Below are 20,454 nucleotides of genomic sequence, written 5' to 3'. Positions count from 1 at the left end.
TGTGCAAGCACTGAGTCATGTCTGACCCTTGGGGGGGACACCACTTTCGCGATGTTTTCTTGGCAGACTATAGTACGGGGTGGTTTGCCATTGCCTTCCCCAGTCACCCTCCCCAGCAAGCTGGGTGCTAATTTTACCGACCTCGGAAAGATGGAAGGCTGAGTCGACCTGAGCCAGCTCTCGGAGAATCCAGCTTCCGCAGGGATCGAACTCGGGTCACGGGGAGAGTTTTGGTTGCAATACTGCCGCCTGCCACTCTGCGCCACACGAGGCTCTAGAACAAACAATACATTTGATAAAAAGAAACTTAAATAAAATACCTTTGAAGCACCCACGCTCATGTTAAGAATTACCACTTGGTGGCAACTTTTGGAGGGACTCTACTAAGGCTTGGGCTGTGGGAGTGGCAAAATCATCTTAAGATATCAAACTGCATATCCTATTCGCAAGTATAATAAATATTGGAATGAAAGGGTTGTAAATTGCAACCATCAAAATTGTCTTGGCCTATCAGGAAAAAAACATCCAGAATAAAAGCAATGGATTATGAAAACACAGTTTTCATAGATTTTTTTGCATAGGTTTTGATTGATAGATAGTGCGCACCGGTTTTGTGCCTCGGTTTTGATAGACAGACAGATATTGCTGGTTACCTATTTAAACAAGGGTATGTGAAAAAAGTGACCTTCTGTAATGGACAAACTGCAGTGGTTCCAGTATATTTAGACGGAAGATTATATATAACACAGTGTATTAAGTAATGACTTTTTAAGATTAGTATTAAATACATTTTTAAAAATGAATCTTAGAAGTAAAAATGTTTAAATGTCTGTTATCAAAATTATGCTGTTTTGGGCAAAAGCAATTAAAATATTATTTTAGAATATTAATGGAAATTAATATTTGCAGATGTAATGCCAAACTCTACTTGGGTTACTTTTAAAAAGAATTACTAAATTCATGTAGGATTAGCAAAGTGTATAAAAATATTACTTATGTAGTCAGTTGGATATCTGCATATATGGTTATGTCTAAAATTTAAGCCTTCTAGAGGCAAGTGAAGACAGGTTAAACCGACTTTTCAACTAAAAACCATGTTATCATTTTTTCAGTGCCAGGTACTTAAAACAGACCAATCAATGAAATCTAATTTTGATGGCAGCAAAATTAATCACAACAAAAATCAGAAAAATGCTACTAATTATATGTCAGGTATGGATTAGTAAATCGGGGCAAACAGTACAATTACAGAAAATCAAGCAGATTGGCATTAGTAAAATCCAAGATTTTTGAGCAGATGGAATCTGTATATTGAATACTGTACTGATTATTCAAGGAAATTAATCTCTAATAATGTTTCCATATTTCTTAATTAACTATTTTCACAGAATTTTAATTTAATATTAAGATGCATTTTCACTTCAATATTTTATATATAAGAATGGATTGATTGATTTTGGAAGTATGAGTATTATTTTCTTTTCCTCATTACCATTTTACTATTCTTTGCTCAATGGTTTTATTTCAGCAATGGCTTAAAAAACCCCTCCACAGATTATCTATATGGACTGACACACACATAAAATGTTAATTAAATATGTACAAAGGATATAATTGGGGAATTAATTAGCAATCATATATACCAATAAACAACAGTTTTGTTGCCTTGTTTATTTAGAGGTTGCATCTTAGCTGGAAGGCACTGAGGTCACAGCCCATCTCTGGAATTGATGGGATTCTCGCTATCTGAGTAATAGATTTGAATTACTGAAATCTATCGTGTTTCCCCAAACTTTGTTATCCAAGTTTGGTGAGACAACAGTTTATCTCTTTGTTTCTCCCTGTCTTCAATCACAATATCTATTTTAATGAAAAACAGAATTCAGCAATAGCTTCTATGTACCTAATTCCTAAATCTTTTGCTATGTTGCAAAGATGCATATCTTTGTATAGTAAGAAAGGTACTGATAGTTTATACCCATCATAATTCCTTTGTTAAAGTATCACATTCATGGGTTTATACCTCATTCAAATCGCAGCCAATTTTCACAGGAACACTCAAAGCCACTTCTTGACAATGAGAGAGGTTTTTCTACTAAATTTCAAAGTTCAACCCTGCCTATTTCCTATCTTGGTACTGTTCCAGGAAAAGGAGTTGCAATGATAAGTACATTTTCCCACACTTTATTTATATTCAAACATGATCTGGACCTTTGTTGCACAATCTTACCAGAAATAATCAATTCCAGTACAAATCAAAATCTAGAAAATTTGAGCTGCAAAAATGAATGTTTCTGGAAATGATAGGTATCTAAAATTGGGGTGCTAGATTGGAAATGCTAATACAGGAATATCAGCGTCGTTGTCACTGCTGCTTACATTGATATATACGCTGCTTCCAGGGATAGGCTGAAATACTAAAATGGGATGGCAGTTCTAAAGGCAGGGAATAATACAGTCAGCAACGCACAGTGAAAAATCATGTTGATTGTGGGAAAAAGGAAATTATTTTGCCTAAGCTACTAAGCAGATGGTTCTGTGGGAGAATGCAAATGTGGTTAAAATAAAATAGAGGATGGCCATATTGTTTTCCTGTATTTGTATAGCACTCTCAACATGCATACACAGGAGCTTAGAGCATCATGTAAGCAAAAAGACAGCCTCACATCAAGTAATTGTCTTCCTCTGATACACAACAGTGGACTGAGGAAACAAAAGAGAAATATGTAGACAGAATGAACTTAAACCATGGGAACAATGACAATGTGGCACAATGTGCCCCATATGGGGCATTTCCTAGGACTCCAACTACTGTATAGCAAAGGATTCACTCTCCTAAGAGGGCTGTCTTCCTTATTCTATATGGAAGCCTCCAAGAAGTATGGATGCAGCAGGACAGAATATGCCATTTGCCCTATCCAGTTCTTCCAGCTTCAGGTCTGGGCTACAGCTGGAGCAGGATGCAGTGGCAGTCTTCCCTCAAAAGGTCTTGAAGCAAGGGAATACAGTAGTCCTTTTGAGTGTTTGATACCTCAATTCTTCCTTGCAGCTAAAAAGCTAGTAATTTGTGTTGAGAAGAGGGGTTTCAAAATAGCTAGCTGTTTACTTGAGAGAAGATCTTCATTTAGAGGAGCATTCATGTATGTGACCCATCATCTACCACATCTGCCATAAGAAGTGGTAGAGTACATTTGATTATACTGTCCCAACCCCCTGCTGCACGTATAAATCAGATCAAAGGAGGCTTGCAGAGACAACTTTGCCTGGCAGTGGTATTTGGGAAGGTGATTTGGGGGTGGGTGGGGGGAGGGTTCCTGGAGATGCCCAAAGGCTTCCTGGGAGAATGCACTGCTACTAAGCCAATCTATAGGAATAGAGCGTGTGTGTGTGTGTGTTTAAAAAAACCTTTAGCCACATTTGTTTAATATGCAGACTGCTCTAGGCGCTTAATTCTGCACAAATTTGAAATTGTGATCTTTTAGGTTGGCATGGCTACAGAAGAAATAGATTACTTGGTTCACCATGAAATAATCAAGCACAACGGTTACCCGTCACCTCTAGGATTTAAAGGTTTTCCAAAATCTGTTTGTACTTCAGTAAACAACGTGGTGGGCCATGGGATTCCTGACAGGTACACATGTTTTTGTTATTGCAAAATTAAGATGATGTGTCTATCCATTTCTTTTTCCGTTTTATTCTCTCAAAACATACTATCCATTCAGCCTACTTAATATGCCACATTACAGATCTCTACCCATTCCATTTGGCTTGTATGGAAGTTCTCCTTCAGCCAAAATGAATGGAGAAGATACAGCTGCCAGGCTCGGTCACTGCACTTTATTGAAAGCAAGTACTACTGTTTGCTGTGCAGTAAGAAAATTATGTTGGCACATACCAAAGGGGGATAATAATAATAAGAGCAAGGATTGTTGCTTCGCCATCTCTTTTCCCAGCATGGTTCAGCACCTCATCTGGGATATATCATCAAAAACAGAAAAGTCACTCAACAGAAAAATTATACTAATTTTCTAGAAATCAAAAGGTGGAGTGTGTGTGTTAATTACACATGAATATGTTGCTAATTATTAATGTATATTGCCTGTTCGCAAAATAGGAGATGCCAAATGTCAGTCTTTCCATGATGATAAGATAAGCATGATGGTGATTTTTATTCCTTTGCTTTATATTATGGGTTCTTTCTCTTATTTATTTGTTTATTTCTCGTATTTCTGCACACCCATCTCGCAAGCGACTCTGGGCAGTTTACAGTTCAAATTAAATACAATTTAAATTATTTGTTTGGGGTTACCTTGAACTGGTGGGAGTTTCAATATTAAAAATAGTTATTCCCTTTGCCTCCTTCTTGTTCTATTCAGACTATATTTGTACTTTCCTGTGTGACTTTGGGGTACATGGGATAAAGTGTAATTGCTTTGCTACTCTGTCTTTACCAAGAACTGTCTGTCACCATTATGTGTTGTGTCTTTTTCTCCCTGTACCTTCTGATTATGCTTAAGCCGCCCTCTCCAGGATGGGGATATTATCAACATTGATGTCACAGTAAGTAATTTGTTTATCATCATCATCATCATTGCATTTTATCAACTTTTAAATTTTATAACCACAGCAGGACGAACAGTAAATTACAAATGTGCAAGGGTGAGTTTGGCAGTTTTACTCCAAAGCCAAGGCAAGAGCAGTTAGTTTCCTTTTGTGTTGTTACTGTTGTTGTTTTCCCCCTCCGTGCTTATTCTGACTAGACCTAGGCCTGACTTGAATTTGGGGCTGGAATCAGATTCACTGAGATCAGTGTTGGCCTAAGTGAAATGTCATCCCAATCCTGCTATGTGTCATGTTTTTGAGAAGATGTAATTGTTATTGATCCACCGTGTAGTTAATGCAGAGCGCCCCAGTACTGGGGCAGCAGCTGAAGGCAGATATGTATGAGATGAGCTAACATGAAGAAAGCCGGCATTTTTCCTTCACTCTGCCAAGATTGATCTTCCTCTTCCTGCTGATTTTGAGTGGGGCCTGTCATTATCTTACTCTGTCATTAGAGGCTACATTGGCCTGTGTGTCAGTCTATTTGGACAGCAACCCTTTGGCTGGCAGTGTTCCCTACATTTATTAAAATCCTCAAAGGTAGCGTTGTGTTCTGTTTGTGGCATAAGAGCCCTGAACTCTTTACTCACAAATGCACAACTTGATCCACAGCCCACTTAATCCAAAGTACTTGGGTATCCCCATGGGGCTGATTCCATTTTAAACCCAGTTCCTTGGCTAAGCTGAATTGTAGATCCCACTGGGTGCATAAGGTATATACGTGGACATAAAGCATTCAGCAAACACTTTGCTATGATGAATATTCATTATAAAATGTAGTTACTGTATATATGAGCAAAGAAAACATAAGGAGTTTATGTCCTTATTTGCATATGTTTAGGAAAAGTAAATATTTCAAGAAATGTTATTGACACATTTTCCTACAACTCCTGAAATTTTGAATATATTTTTCCTAGAATGTTGAAGTTTGAAATCTTATGTGAATTGAACTATCAATTTTTGATTTTAAAACAAATGCCTTGATTTTAATAGTGGTTTTAGTTTCCCACAGTACCTGTCTTTTCAACTGCCTTTTTTTCTATCATAGTCAGTTTTCTCCATGTTTGCTTCTTTGTCTTAGTGTCAGCTAAGGGTGATTTTTAGAAAATACTGATTTAAAATGCCTATGTTTGTGTGTGTATAACTTATGAACTGTACCCATGACCTATACCTCTGATTATGGTTTAGGTAAGTATTAAGATAGTTCAATTGTTGTACTATAATAAGTATTAATTTGTGGTTGAGTGCAAAACTCTGTGTTCTGATGATGGAACGGTCCAGGGTTCCCAGAACATTTTAGAAGCTGATCCAGCCATTTTGGAGTTGTTTGTTGTTCTTCAGTAGTATATCTTCCAGAGCAGGTCCTGTTTTTTCTTTGGAGCCCAGCCCCGTTTCATTCAGAACATCAGCAACCACTTCCTCTTCTGGAAGATTTCTTTTCAGAAAATGATAACTACCACCAAAATGGCCAGATTGAGAAATACTGGGAGAAAAACAATGTGTTCTGGGGAATACCAGGAAGTTCTGTAACCAGAATATGGAGTTTTGCATGTCCCTCTTTTCCATGTCCCTTTTTGTTTCTGGTTTTTAATTAACCATGCCTACTGCATTCTGTACAACACTAAAAATTTTAATATCAACCATTTAAGTGCAAGTATTCAAAATTCATACATAGGCCTTATCCTCAAGAGTTACTTGGTGAACTGATAAAGGAGAATGATGGGGGGCAAGCTGAAAGCCCCCAACCCAAATATACTTTCCCAGGGAAACTAAACTCTCAGTTCAGCCATAACACATTTAGAAGGCCAAGGATTCCTGACACCCTGGGGAAAGATACAGGGAAAGCAAAAGAAAATAACTCTATTAAGAAACCATGTTCATGAAATGCTGCCGCTTTGTTTTCTCAGAACCATCATTGTCTTTGTAGTCCTGCCCCATTACCTCATGGTTACACCCTAATTGCCTTACTGACCTCACCAAATATGATGTGCTATATCCAATCAGATATTTGCTGTTGTTTGTATCCAATCAAATACCTTGCTGCTTGCTGCTCTACCCAATCACATGAATAATTTGCCTAAATCTATAAAGAGGGACTGTAACCCCTCCCCTCTTTAGACTGTCTTTGACTCCAGCACTGTCACTAAGCCAATTTGTGCTTCAGTGTAATTATGTCCTGGTCTCCAGTCCAAATGTATCCTTGAGAAAATTCTCCTACACCTGATTCCTCTGATATTTATTTGTTTGTTTGTTTGTTTGTATTTATTTTCTATCCTGCCTTTATTGTTTTTATAAATAACTCAAGGCAGCGAATGGACCTAATACTCCTTCTTCCTCCTATTTTCCCCACAACAACCTTGTGAGATTTTTATTTTTTTTATTGTATGGCATAGCAGTTGGGTGTTCATGCTGCTTTTCTTGCTGGGAAATCCTCGTGAGGTCCAGCAGCCAGATGTGTAGACTATTTAGCCGTGACAAGTCACGTTGCCCGAGGTGCACCACGAGGAGGCTAGTCTCCATTGCACCGAGTTGGGCTGAGAGAGTGACTGGCCGAAGGTCACCCAGCCGGCTTTCGTGCCTAAGGTGGGACTAGAACTCTCAGACTCCTGGTTTCATGCATCTTTCATCTGACAGGCTGGGGGCAACTTGTTTGGAAGATTTGGAGTAGAAAAAATGGAGATTGAGACAGGATTAAGCATTCTGTTCCTCCCCCAATAATGGCCACCTACATTGTGCATATATTTGAGGGGCCCAAATCTCACCTTATGGAAGCTGCTTTTCTACACAGAAAATGTTCTGTGAAATACACATTGCTACATTTATTTTTGTGAAATGTGTCATTCTCTCAGGGGTACCTAAGTTTCCCAGTTGCCTTTGATAGGATGATGTCAAGTGTATACTAGCATGTATTAGGGCACTGAGTGGGGAATTTCATAAACAGTGGCATAGGCAACCTGATGCTCTCCAGATGTTTTGACTCCTGTAAGCTCTGATCATTCATCATGCTGACTGTATCTTATGGGAACTATAATCCCAAACACCTTCAGGACATCACACTGTATGCACTAAGGCAATATATAAAGACTTTTTTAGACTTTGAGTTTTCAGAGGCTTGGAGAGAGGTATATATGGTTCTGGGGCCTCCAGTTGTGCATTGCTGCTCCAGGTATTTGTTGTTCAGTTATTTATACATCCAGTGGCTTGCACATTCTCCCATGGGGTTCTTGCCTAAGGATTTTTCCCTCCAGAGCTTGAACACCTCATTCTCAGACATTTCTTGTAGCTGTCATAGTGTACATAGTGGGTCACTACAGCTGTTTGCATGATGAAAGCTATATGAAATGTCTAGGAATAGAAAGCTCAGCATCTCTCTGGATCTGGCAAGGTAATCATTTCTGCTTCCTACCTGTGATTACTGCTTCCTGTCTATGTTTACTGCTTCCTGATTTTCTTTGAATTAGGTATATAGTTTCAACAGCACCCATGCTTGCAGTGGAAACCAGAATCTTCTGAGACCATATGTGACAGATATTTGCCACTTCTTCACTCACTGGATTTACTGCTCATGCCAGTTCCTCCCTGCTTAGGGATGATTCATTGTATGCTAGTGGTAAGATGAGGAGTGAAAAGAAAGTTGCACTTTAAAGCCTGCTTTCCCCTGTGAGAATTCCATTGAACACAGCACCACTTACTTTTGAGTAAACATTTTTTGAAACAGAGAGCAAGAGTCAAATCACATAATACATTCAGTGTATGAATGCTGCTCTCTTAACGTTTTCGTTCCATCCAGATGAAGACCACTGCATGCAGTGAATGAAAGCTTAACCCCTTTCCATATATGACTCTTCCTTTCCATTATGTGTCCATTAAATTGAGTTAAAAAAAAAAAAGCTATGCTGCAGGTATGTTGCAGCTGAACAAGAAAATGTTAAACTTTGCGCGTGCACTTCAGCCCCCATCTACCTGCTCCATTCTCACTAAATTCTAATGAAAAGAACATTTGATCATTAAAAAAAATAAAGCCTTGTTAATTATACATTTATCTCTGCAGCAACATGCACGTTTACCTTTGTGTCTGTCCAGATCTAACATAACCCAAATGTCACTGCTTATATAGTGACTAGTATTTAAATAAATATTTCATAATGTTAATTCCAAATATTTTCTTACCGTAAAATCTTTGCTCTTACGGTAAAATTATGATAGGACATTAAAAGTCCAAGAAAAACCACTTCTACAGTTATTGATTATCCTTTCTGTTTAATGATTAACATCCTAGTAAGCATTGCTGCTCTGAAATAATTTGTTGAATTTAATGGATTTGAGGAAGCCTTTCTTGGCATTATTTATAACTGATCTTTCCAAAGGCATAACTAGGCTATTTTATATGCAGAAAAAACTATTATGGACCAAAAAAGGACAATTACGATGACATTTTACAATAATTTGTTTGTGGTTGTATACAAGATCTATAAAATGATTAAATAATCAGTCAAATGTAAATGCTCTTCTGTAACTGCAGATTTTTTAAAAATAATAAACTAAATAAATTAAAGTTCACTGATTTTTGAAAAAATAGAGAGTACGGTGAAAAATGTTTTGCACATTTCCATCACCGGAACTTCATATATTGTTTAAAGAATTAGATAAACCAATTAGTTTACTTCAGTGGCCACCAACACATTACAGCTCTTAACCAATAATGATCACACAGTTATTCTATATGTTAATAGACAATCATAATTTTAGCAAGTGAAAATAATTATTCTTACGACCAAATTTTATGTATCTTTACTTGGGAATAAGTTTCTCTGTATACAAGAAGTATTTTCATGGAAGTTGGTATAGCATATCACAGATTTTTGCATGGGATTGAGTTTACAAGCTTTCATTAAAGCTTAAGAAAAAACATTTGAGAAAGCACAAGGCAGCCAAAACAGTGCTTCTCAGCTACATTTTTTATTGTTCAATTATTTTATTGTATTCTTTAATTCCAGTGGTAAGGCTTTACAACATTAGAACTAAGATGAATCTGTTGAGGAATCTATAGAGCACTCCAGCATAAAATCTTTTAGTTGTTGAAACTTTCACTTGCATAAAATCACAGTGACAAGAGGGATGCCTGAGAACATTCTTTCCTGTTGCACGTAAGTCCTTGTCTGGACTTATGAAAGAAGACTGAACTATCAAAAAACCTTTTTTTACAAAATCCAGTAACAATAAGAGTTTATAGGAGTTGTAGGTTTAAATTAATGGAGTCCAACAGTACTGAAAGCATAGCTGTTCATGCCAATAATGAGTTAGTCTAGTTCTTAAATGCAGTATCTCCTCATTTTAACAGACCATTTGTGGGAGGGAGTCCATTACTCCCAAATGTCTGTTAAATATGAAAGTTCAGTGGCAGTTTATGTCAATTTGCTTAATTATACCAATACACATATTACATAAATTGCCATGGATGTGGTAAAATTAAATGTAATTGCCTCACCCAAATTAATTCAGATGCAGAATTATCCTTTATTTGGGGGAAACGTTTGGATGGAAATTTGGTCTGCTGCATCCGAAGTCTGCTAAGTGAGAATCCCCTAAACTGAGGTTTGACTGCATGAGAAAAAATAAATGCCCTCTGCCACATAATTATTTGCTTTTTATTAAATTGCACATGTGCTAATGCAAATGACAGGTTGAGCTCATGGGAGATTTTTAAAGAAAAATTGTAACCTGTTCCCCAGTCGTAAGTGCTGCCTACTGTACCTTGGCCTTTTAACATCTTCCTGAAATCCAAGGCTGGTGTTGCCTGTTCTGTAAGTCCTCTGCTGGCATCACCTTATATTTCCTATCACAAGCAGATCCAATCTGATGTTACAAATAAGAGGAGGATGTGCAGACAAGGATCATGGGATTAAAATGTGTGTGCAATCAGTCACTTGTCGGTAAATGAGGAAAGAATCTCAACTCGAAACTGTGGGTGAAATACAGATGTCTGTCCCTAGCCCAATGACCAGCTCTGGCTAAAACAGTGGATGATGCCTCCCAGTCCCTACCTTCGCTCTTCCTTCTTGCTGGAGAATTTGTCCATTGTCAAATCTTTGCTCTGCCTTGACAAATTTTATTTTTTACTGTGAGATTGCTAATCCTGTTGACTTCAGTGGGACATGACTAACCTAACTGTGCAGAACTGCAGCCTTAATTTGAAACTATTGCTTTTGTGGCTTGCATCTGGGAAGGAAACCTGTGCCTCCAGTGTTGTTTTGATGCTGACTGACTTCACAGCTTCTTGTATGATCAGAGTTATGGAGAAAACGTATTATTTCTTTCCCCTCCTTCTTCAAAAGTCTGTTCTCTGTTTGATTTGGGGGTTTTGGTTTTGCGAGTTAAGCTGAACTGCCCATAAACAAAGCCCAAGGTTGTACCTTAGTTAAGCTTCCATCTGAGAGCCACCGTAAAAATGATTCCTTTTACATTTCTGCATCTGTTTAGGTGTATCTCAACGGCTACCATGGTGATACATCCGAAACACTGTTAGTGGGGAATGTGGATGAGACTGGTCAAAAGTTAGTGGAGGTTGCCAGGAAATGCAGAGATGAAGGAATTGCAGTTTGCAGACCTGGGGCTCCTTTCTCCATAATTGGAAACACAATCAGGTAAGCCTTTTGCCAAGGAGCAATGGGAAAGCTGTCCACATAGGACAAAGGCTATTGGTGGCTTGGTTTCAAGCTGATGACACGTTTTATGATTCCGAACCATCATTGCCATCTGATAGCACTGTGTGAACTCCAGGCTGTAATGCTGTTCCCCAAGGTTGTAAGAAAGGAATTTAAATAGTGAATTATGCGAGGCCAGGTCAAGCAAGATATCTCTAGAAAAAGCCAAAAATGTGTCTAAAACTGGCTGCACTCACCCTTGCTTCAATATAATCACGAGTAGTTTGGACTGCCTTAATGCAATATGGCTGTGTTTAGATTTCTGGAGGTCACCATTCATCCATTTCTTACATAATAAAAAATAGTGCCAGCAAGATGCTTATTAATGTGATAGACTTGAAAATATTTCCCTTTTATACAAAAAACCACATAGGAGTATAAAGAAAGGATGGCTCCTTTGGGGCAGTTCGCTTCTCCTGACCTTGGTACAACCTGATAATACTGTATTGGCCTATTGTGTTCAACCTGATTAAAATACATTAACAAGGTTTTTCATAATTTCTGCATAGGCCTTTTTTTAAGAGCCCATCTTGCATTCTTCCTGTGTTTACTAATGCTATTAGGAAAGGCTTATAAGCATCTTAAGGCTATAAAACATGCATTGCTCACAATCCTGAGAATATGCTATTTTTATACTTTTTCCCCTTCCCCCAAATGCTTTACAAGAAATAAGAAGAGAGAGCAGCAAAATACCAGTTTGATGTATTTATAGCTTTAAAAATATTGTAACAGAGTCTGAATCAAACTTTAGTAAAACCACTTTGGGATATATCCGAGAAGCTTTTATTGAAGACTTTGTATAAAATTGTGTTTTTGACAGTTTTAAATTATAGGCTAACTAGCCTGGGGAAAAAGGATAGTGTCTTTTCTGTTCTTTCATAGGAAATGTTGAATCAGACCCCTACTGGGAAAAGAAATTTAATGCATATCTCACTATCTTACTGTCCATGAATATAATAGAAGCGAATTCAAAATGTAGTTTTATTTTTGCAAATGGGATGAGTCGATGGCTGCACCTCCATATTTTTGAACACCTAGAGTTCAACAAATTTACTGGTGGTGCACTTGCATTTTAACAAAATTTATGCTTGAGTCGAAGGGGGCAGAGAAGACGAGATTCTTATTCAAGCATTCTCTCGAGCACACGGCATTCATGGCAGTGTCTAAAGGGCATGTCAGCCTTTGATTCTCTCTGAGAGGTAATTATCCTTTTCCTGTCACAGAACAACAAATGATAGCTAACTACAGAGGCACATTTGCAGTAGTCACATTCATCAACTGCAGGGGAAAAAAATTCAATTTAATTGTGCAACACAGCTGCACACAGGCTTTTTGAGCATTTGTGTTGTTCTCCCTGTCTTGCTATTCCTCCCTACCAGATCTATTTTTTAAACTTTTTTCCCCTCCTTGCTTTTTCTCCCTTCCCCCCTCTTTTTTTTTTTTTTTGTCTCTTCTTCCATTTTTACTCTCTGTACTTTCTTGTTAAAGTAATTTTCCTTTGTGGCTCTCATTCTTTTTTCCCCCCCATTGAAGGCTATGAATGTAGAAAATTATCACAATTACTCATATAATTGAGCCTCTTTGTAGCAAGTGCAACTCCAGTAGCCTTTCTCCATCATGAAAATGGTTTCATTATAGGGTTTTTCATATTCTCTGACACCATCTACCCAAAGGAACAGGCGTGCAGATGAGATGTACTAGGAATAGGGTAGATCAGGAAGGTCACAGTGGGAATAATTAGCTCTGCTATGGAAAGAGCATCTAGGCCTTTTACTGCTACATAAATGTACTGTCCATGGCTTTTAGGCACAAAAAAACTTACTAACAAATGGAGCTCCCGCCTACTACTTTGAAAAAAAGATTTGTATCAACACTACAATTTTCCATCATTAAGACTAATAACACAGAGCCTCGTATACATCAAGGGGAATAAAAAGAAAAATCTCACATTCAAGTGGCGACTGGGTGCTGACCTTTGTTCCCCTTTTTTGTGTACGACTTAACTCTTTACAAAAAAGAGCCACACGCCACACCAACAGGCAGGTGAACTCCAGCCAGTGCTGGCGAAGTGCTGCGTTCAACTTGAAAAATCTGAGAAGGCTCCTTGTAGGATAATGCATTTCATTAGATTCACTCCATTAATTCTGGCTATATTAAAACTGAGACAGAATATCACAACTAAAAGTAGCTTTAATCTTTCCTTCCTTCCTTCCTTCCTTCCTTCCTTCCTTCCTTCCTTCCTTCCTTCCCCCCCCCCTTTTTTTTTCTTTACAGTGTTGATGCAGAGGTCAGTATTTTCGCAGCATGAAAATATGTATGCAAAGCTCTGTTGAACAGCAAATTAAACCAGATTGATCCATAGTCACAATTGCAGACAGAATAACAAATCACGATCATCTGGCCACCCGCTCCCTCCTTTCATATTTCCTTTTCAATGTATATATGCTAGTTTTCTTTAACTCTTCATACAACTAAAGATTTTTCTGGCCTAAGCTGTCTTACATCTATAGGCTCTGATGTTTTATATTCACATAAACAAAACTAGAGTTTGGTGGGGAACGTGTGTAGGGTTTTGCCTTCTCCATGTTTGTGATGATATCTATTAAGATCTAAATGTATATTGTCTTTCTGCTATGTGTTCAGAATGTTTGTAGCTTTTTGAAAGATACCATAGAATATCCAGTATATTAATATATAGGATAGATCTGAATATAGTGTGAAATCCAGAATATTCTGTAATTTTGTGATTTGATCTTAAAGGAGCATGGCATAATTTGGGCTAGGTTTAAACAACAAATGAAAACATTCATGAATTTTATATTGCAAATTAGCCAATTCTTAAGTGAAAAACTGATCTGCTTTTGTTCAAACCCCTTACATTGCTCACCAAAATTCAAATGGAAAGTGATGGGATCATAACTGCATAGGAGCGTTCTTTATATATACTATTTTTTTTAATGTCATTATTAGAATTACATACCAATTAGTTTTTAAAATAGTGAGTCTGGATCTCTCCAAATGACTTGTAGAATCAAACAAATGTAAGCATGGTTAAATCAAGCCAATTTTAACTCCGTTGTTAACATTATTAAGATAAGAGTATCAATAAATGGATTCTAAATGTTTTAAATTATAAATACGATGTTTTGATATTACCTTAGAACAATACAAAAGCAGGTTTTTTTAAAAAGAAATCTGTTTCTATCAGATTATGCACATTTAAACAATAAGTGGCTCAGGCAAAATAAGTCATTTTAATGTCATCTGTGATAGATTTTCTTTGACAGCTACTGTAAATTACAATTACACTCCTTCTCCCTATAAAGTAAGCATTGCAATAAATTATCTTTTATTTCAATCCATCATGACTGCCTTTCAGAAACGGAACACCTCAAATAAAAGTTCAGCAGCAGTGTAAGAAAAATATAGTAATTTGTGTTAGTTTGAAACCAAAAATGTACCTTTCTTTACAAAGAAAGTCCACAATTGTGGGTTTTCAAAAATATTGTTAATTATACTTCATCATTCACTGTCATTAGAGGGAATCCCTGAAATTGTACATTCCATTAATCTAGGACTATTACAGAAGGAAAATACCTTAAACTCCCCCACCAGACAGTGCAGACAATTGGGTAAGCCAATACAATACCACTGACCAAATTAACCTAGCCTACCTTTTAAAATGTTTAAATACCTTTAAAAATTGGACTACATCTGCATTGCCACTTGTGCTGTTGAGTTATAGACCTAAACCAAGGCAGCTACTGAGAATATTTGGTCCTGGGTCCTTCAAGCACTAAGATCTAGGTCTCCATGCATTGATCTTCTACTCATACATTGGGGCTTTCCTGTCCTCTCCTTTCCCCCTCTCTGGGAGGTCCCACAACCCTCCAAGGGATTATTTGAAGCTGCATAGGCAACTTCTGCTCCTGATGCACTATTAGAAATTGGCATTTGATTCCATCATAAAGATGATAACCATGGCTTGGTCTCCTTCCACTCTCCTGGAGTGGCCTTCATTTTTTTTCCTTTTGATACTAAATCACTTAAAAGAACTATGATGTTTTGAATGTGGTAGTTATCTTTAGATTTTTTTCTTCCGAAGTATTTTGCTATTCCTTAAAAAAAAGTAAATCTGTTGTTCCTCAGAGAAATACATACAGTACAAAATAGAAAGAAAAGAAATCTGTAAACGTCACCTTTCAGACCAGAATGTGGATAAAAAAGGGAGTTTGGCTCCGTCCATGGGAAACAAATATCTAGGTGTAGAAATACTAGTTCAGGCTATATTTGTATGGGTAAACTGAAGCTGCTTTTTCTTGCACCATAGCTCTAATTTAGGATCAGTTTGCATATGTGCTTTTGTGGAAAGAGGATGCTGCTTCACATGGGAAAACCTAAGCAGCATTAAGTAGCCTGATTTTTGAATTGGGGATTCATTGATGTAGTCAGTTTCATGAACATAATTATATTTTTTCAATACATCACAATCACATAAGCTACAGGGACCTCAAAACACCCAGTACTGTTAAAATGATGTATTTTTCATTAAAAATATACCCATTTATTTACTTTTATTAAAAATATTTGCAGACCGTCCATTACCCAGGGGATCTTGTGACAGGCTGAAATTTGGCATGTGACAGAAAATGCACTGTTTAAGCTAGAACAAAGATTGCAAGATAATTGTACTGCGGATTTGCAATTCCAGTGTGTTTTCATGCGTGCCTCTAATTGTTTCTTACCTGCACTGACAGTCTAATGCTAACAAAGCTTTGGCTTGACCTGTTATTTTTGTATACGGAAGGCTATTTAAATCTTTCACAAAAGCAAATCTACTGTGAACTTGGGATGGTACTGTTGTATGGGGAAGTTCCAAAGTATGCATTGTTGAATTGCCCTTTTGTGTTTTTGTCATCAATTTAAAAAAATGTCTTCTATATTCAAATGGCTCAAATCATTTTCCTAAACGCTGGGCTCATCCATATGTCCTGGTTGCCGTGACATTACGACACCCCACTGTTTGCAAAGGTCACATCCTCACCATGGTGCTTCCACCTGCTTGCCAATCCACTGAAAACAGTCCATGGCATTTGATTTGAAAGTGGTGTTTTCCCTGCTGTTTCAGCAGAAGACCTCTCTAGTATATGTAGAGGAGGAGCCTTTGGAGGTCAGCAGCCAGCTGGAATTCATTTGGCCTGTGATAGGACTGTCTCTTTGAATCTGGTTGAAAGGCTCTGGGCCTCTATGACCATTTTTGGTGGAGTCTGATATGAGACTATCAACCTCATCTAAGACTAGCAGGTCTACCAGGAGCTCAATATTCCCATAAGCAAGCAAAAATGAGAAAGGCAGATCTTTGACCAGCAACTTTTTCCCCCAATGGGCAGGTGAGGTGAGGAAGCAAGTGGAAAGGAGTGAACAGAGCATCCTGACCATATTCTGGTTAGGACCTGGGAGTAAATCATGCTGAACTTAGGGGGGCTCGATCCTGAGTGTATGTATATACTTAATGAGCCTTACTGTGGGATTTAATGAACTGAGAGAGACAGACAGACAGACATTCTAAAATATTCTTCCATTTTCCTTTTCCAACAAACACAAATGGGTTGTTCCACTGGTTACATTCCTTGAAATTTGACTGCTCTGTCCAGATACATTGATGTGGAAGTAAGTCCCAGATCTTTAGTAGAGGCATTTCCTAAAGCAGGTATGCAAAGGGGCAGCAGCAAAAATGATTTGGAGGGTGTGTGTGTGCAATTTTCCAAACAGGAAAGCTAGTTTCAATTGGAGGGAAGGGGTCATGACATCCAACTCTGCCCCACCATATGTTCAGGGCAGCGACTAGCTCATTTTCCTATTGGTAGGTGTTATTGGGTGGGAGGAGAAAGGACAGGGGTTCCACCAAACCCTGCCCTGAAACTACTCCACATTACAGTGCGTGTAGTAGCAACAGTGGCTGACTGCAATGCCAAGGTGCAGTAATTGTAAGCTAGGGGGCAGTGTTTTTCAAACTGGATTGTTTTCCTCCTGCCTCAAGGATGGGAGAAAAACACATTACTGCAAATGTGGGGAAGAGCTTGTTCTCTCTCCTCTCTTCTCAGTACACAGTTGGAAAGACACTGTAGTTGAGTTCACACATCACACTATGCCACAAGGTCATCAGGACATAGTGACTTGGTTCATACATCATACTAAGTAATAAACTATGTTTTACAAATCACTGTGGTTGGATTTATGCCACACAGTAAACCCGAAGCATGCAAAACATTATGGTTTAGTGCAGTTGGGACCCCATCACATAGTCAGAGAGCCTGATTTATGTTTTCCAAGAACACAAGCCATTTCTGCCCTTGTTTGAGTTTTATTTTCAGAGCAGCTGCTTTGTACTTCAACCACAAAAAGTAACAGAAATAATTGGAAACCTCTTACTATAAAATACTTCAGATGGACTTTATTTCACTTCAAGTTCAACATCTCTTCCCCCAAAACAAATTAATGGTCACTCCCTCATTGAGCTGTGAGTTGTTGGGTTTCATGGAATCATGGTGTGGGAAGGGACCTTGGAGGTCTTCTAGTCCACCACCCAATAGTGCAAGTAACTATTGAAAACAAAGAGTCCTCCATTTTCTGTAGCACATGCTATACCTTGACTGCCATTCGAGCTACCAATACCAGCATTTTGAAGTAAGGGGGGGGGGTTCCTCACCCAACCTTTTTCTCTAAAGCTTTTATGAACAGTGTTCTCACTACCAGGTTCTTTTTTCTTAGATCTTAAGGGAGTTGGGAAATGTCTCCATAGAGCCCTGTTTCTATACAAGCATAGAGCCAATGGACATGTCCCCCTTATCTTTGGGCAACTTGCACTGGGCTGAGGCTCTAAGCAAGGGAGTTTTCCTACTGAATGCAAGCATCATAGGCAAGATCTTGGTCCAAAGTATGACAAGATCTTACATGCTCAAAGTTGTACAGAAGGTAATAATAAGATCAGGGTTTTGATGCAACAGTTACTAAATACTAAAGGAGTCCCTTTTGGGAGATGGGCAGTGATAAATCTGATTAATAAATAAATAAATAAATAAAAATATCAGTCTGATATTATTGCGGATACCAGCTTCACACAACATATTGAGCCATAAAGTTGTTTTATTTTATTTTGGATTAGTGTGCTCTGTGATCCTACCCATTGAGGTTTGCAAACCCAACTAGTCATGGCTTAGTCCAAATTGTAAATTCAACCTAAATATTACTTTGAGAGTAGCTTGAAGGAGGACTGTACAGCCTAAAGTATGTTGAGATTTCAATATTGGTCATTAATGAATAATCACCTTTCTACAGACCTTTTTTATTTTTACATTAGGTTTTGCTGGCATAAAAACCAAAACCTGAGGTGGGAAGGGGCAGCAACAGTGTTGACTAAACTACCAATGTAGGGTAAGCAAACATAATTTTAAGGAAAACCCAAATCATGTGCAGTGTATGGATATTATTATTATTATTATTTAAAATTGCATGCCACCTGACTCTCAACAACTGGGGGGCTCACAACAGTCAAAGAAATTACAATAAAATCAATTTAAAAAAAGATAAAAGATGGCCTTAGAATTCCATAATCTGTCCAGTATGGAATAAGTGCTTAATAAGTGTTGAAAACAAATAAATGCAGTGCTGTTCCTGTACAATTTTGTCTACATGCATCACATTTTTCTGTGTTGATGTTAAACAGTCTCCAATACTGTTGTCATGCCAGTAAAATGTAGCAACAGAAAGCCACATATCTTCGTCGGCTTAATCCAGTTCGGCTGAGATGTTTGTTACTTTACACTTCATTGGTCCACATAAGAAAATAGAAACGGTTTGTTTAAATCCACGTGTTCTAAATTTACTCATTTGGCATAAGCTTGAACAAATTGTTGGAACTGAATTGGTGCAAGCCACAATAATGGAAAGTTTACTATCGTCTTTCAAGCTGATAAAGATGATGATCCTAGTTCCAGTTGCTGGCATTTTGGGCCATGTAACATTCTTGTAAAATAGTAAGCCAAATAAGAGGAATTTGTCCTCTTCAGTCAGGTGTAATTTGTAGTACAGTAAAACAGCGTGAGACTTCGCTTAGGCAGATACCCATCTATTGTTCGAATAGATGTTCAATAAGATACGTCGTGCAGAAATACACGGCACTGCCACTCTGATTATATATACATTAGCCCCTGCTTGCTGCTGATCCACAAAAGGGAAGGGGAAGCTTGACTTAGAAAAGAGAGATCCAGCAGACTTTATCTCCCACCCTGATGGTGCTCTGGAAGGTCTTAAAGATCCAGCTCTTCTCCCAGGCCTTGGGGCAGAGTGGATAGGGCCCCGCGTTGGCTGTGCTTGACATAATGCTGCATGTGTTTTGGGGCTGTTTGTCTGAATTTTCCATCTTGTTGATATCCTTCATTGTATTTTTACTTGACTGTATTTTCATCTTGTTTTCTTTTTATTGTGAGCCACCCAGGGTCATTTTGGAGTCAGGCAGCGCCAAAATCGAATCAACTAAATAAATATTGCTATTTGCATTCCTCTCTCTCCAGCCTGTCCTAACCTGTTAATCTCAGTGTTATGGACAAGTCCCATAACTGTCAATGCAGCACTACCATGGAAAGTGGGAGGAACTGCTACCTTAAATGGAGGGACCTTTAACACTGAATTTGTGGTATTGATTGCCTAAGGATCTTGTCCCTAGTGAGTAAAAAGGCTTCTCTGACAAATTTTCCAGCGGAAAATACTGAGAGCAAGGCACATTGTCACCAAATAGCTACAGAATGACAACCACAAGTCAAAATGATGTTAAAGACATGGAGATCTTTGAAAATGCATGGATATGTTTGTTTGCTGTTCTCATTATCCATTCATAAGCCCAATTTCCTCTCAGTTGTGCACAGGCACATACATCATTTACCTCACTTAACGATCGGTCACTACCACAACACAGCCCCACAAAGTAGGTCTTCTCTGCTGGCTGTGTAGCTTTTTTGCACTCCCAATACCCACAAGCCTCCTTTTTGGGTACTGGGCTGTTCAAAGCATTCAAAGGGATACATCACAAAAAGGTCTGAGTGTGAGCAAAGGCTCAAGGCTGCTGTTTCAAGGGCATTCCTGGGAAGGA

General features: G+C 38.1%; 1 protein-coding gene across 4 annotated transcripts in view; it reads left to right on the top strand.

The window, feature by feature from the left end:
• The window catches only part of METAP1D (methionyl aminopeptidase type 1D, mitochondrial), a 75,684-nt gene that overhangs the window by 47,010 nt on the left and 8,220 nt on the right, over positions 1–20,454 (top strand). For 3 of the 4 annotated variants that reach the window (XM_063318178.1, XM_063318179.1, XM_063318181.1), the window contains 3 exons: positions 3,483–3,631; positions 4,518–4,560; positions 11,083–11,246. In XM_063318178.1, the coding sequence (XP_063174248.1) occupies positions 3,483–3,631; positions 4,518–4,560; positions 11,083–11,246 (356 nt within the window). The remainder of the gene's footprint in view (positions 1–3,482; positions 3,632–4,517; positions 4,561–11,082; positions 11,247–20,454) is intronic. The other variant, XM_063318180.1, reaches the window with a different exon arrangement.

The sequence above is a fragment of the Candoia aspera genome, chromosome 1, assembly GCF_035149785.1.
Source record: "Candoia aspera isolate rCanAsp1 chromosome 1, rCanAsp1.hap2, whole genome shotgun sequence".
Lineage (NCBI taxonomy): Eukaryota > Metazoa > Chordata > Lepidosauria > Squamata > Boidae > Candoia > Candoia aspera.
Note: the sequence above shows the minus strand (reverse complement) of the source record. Positions and strands in the feature narration are given on the sequence as shown.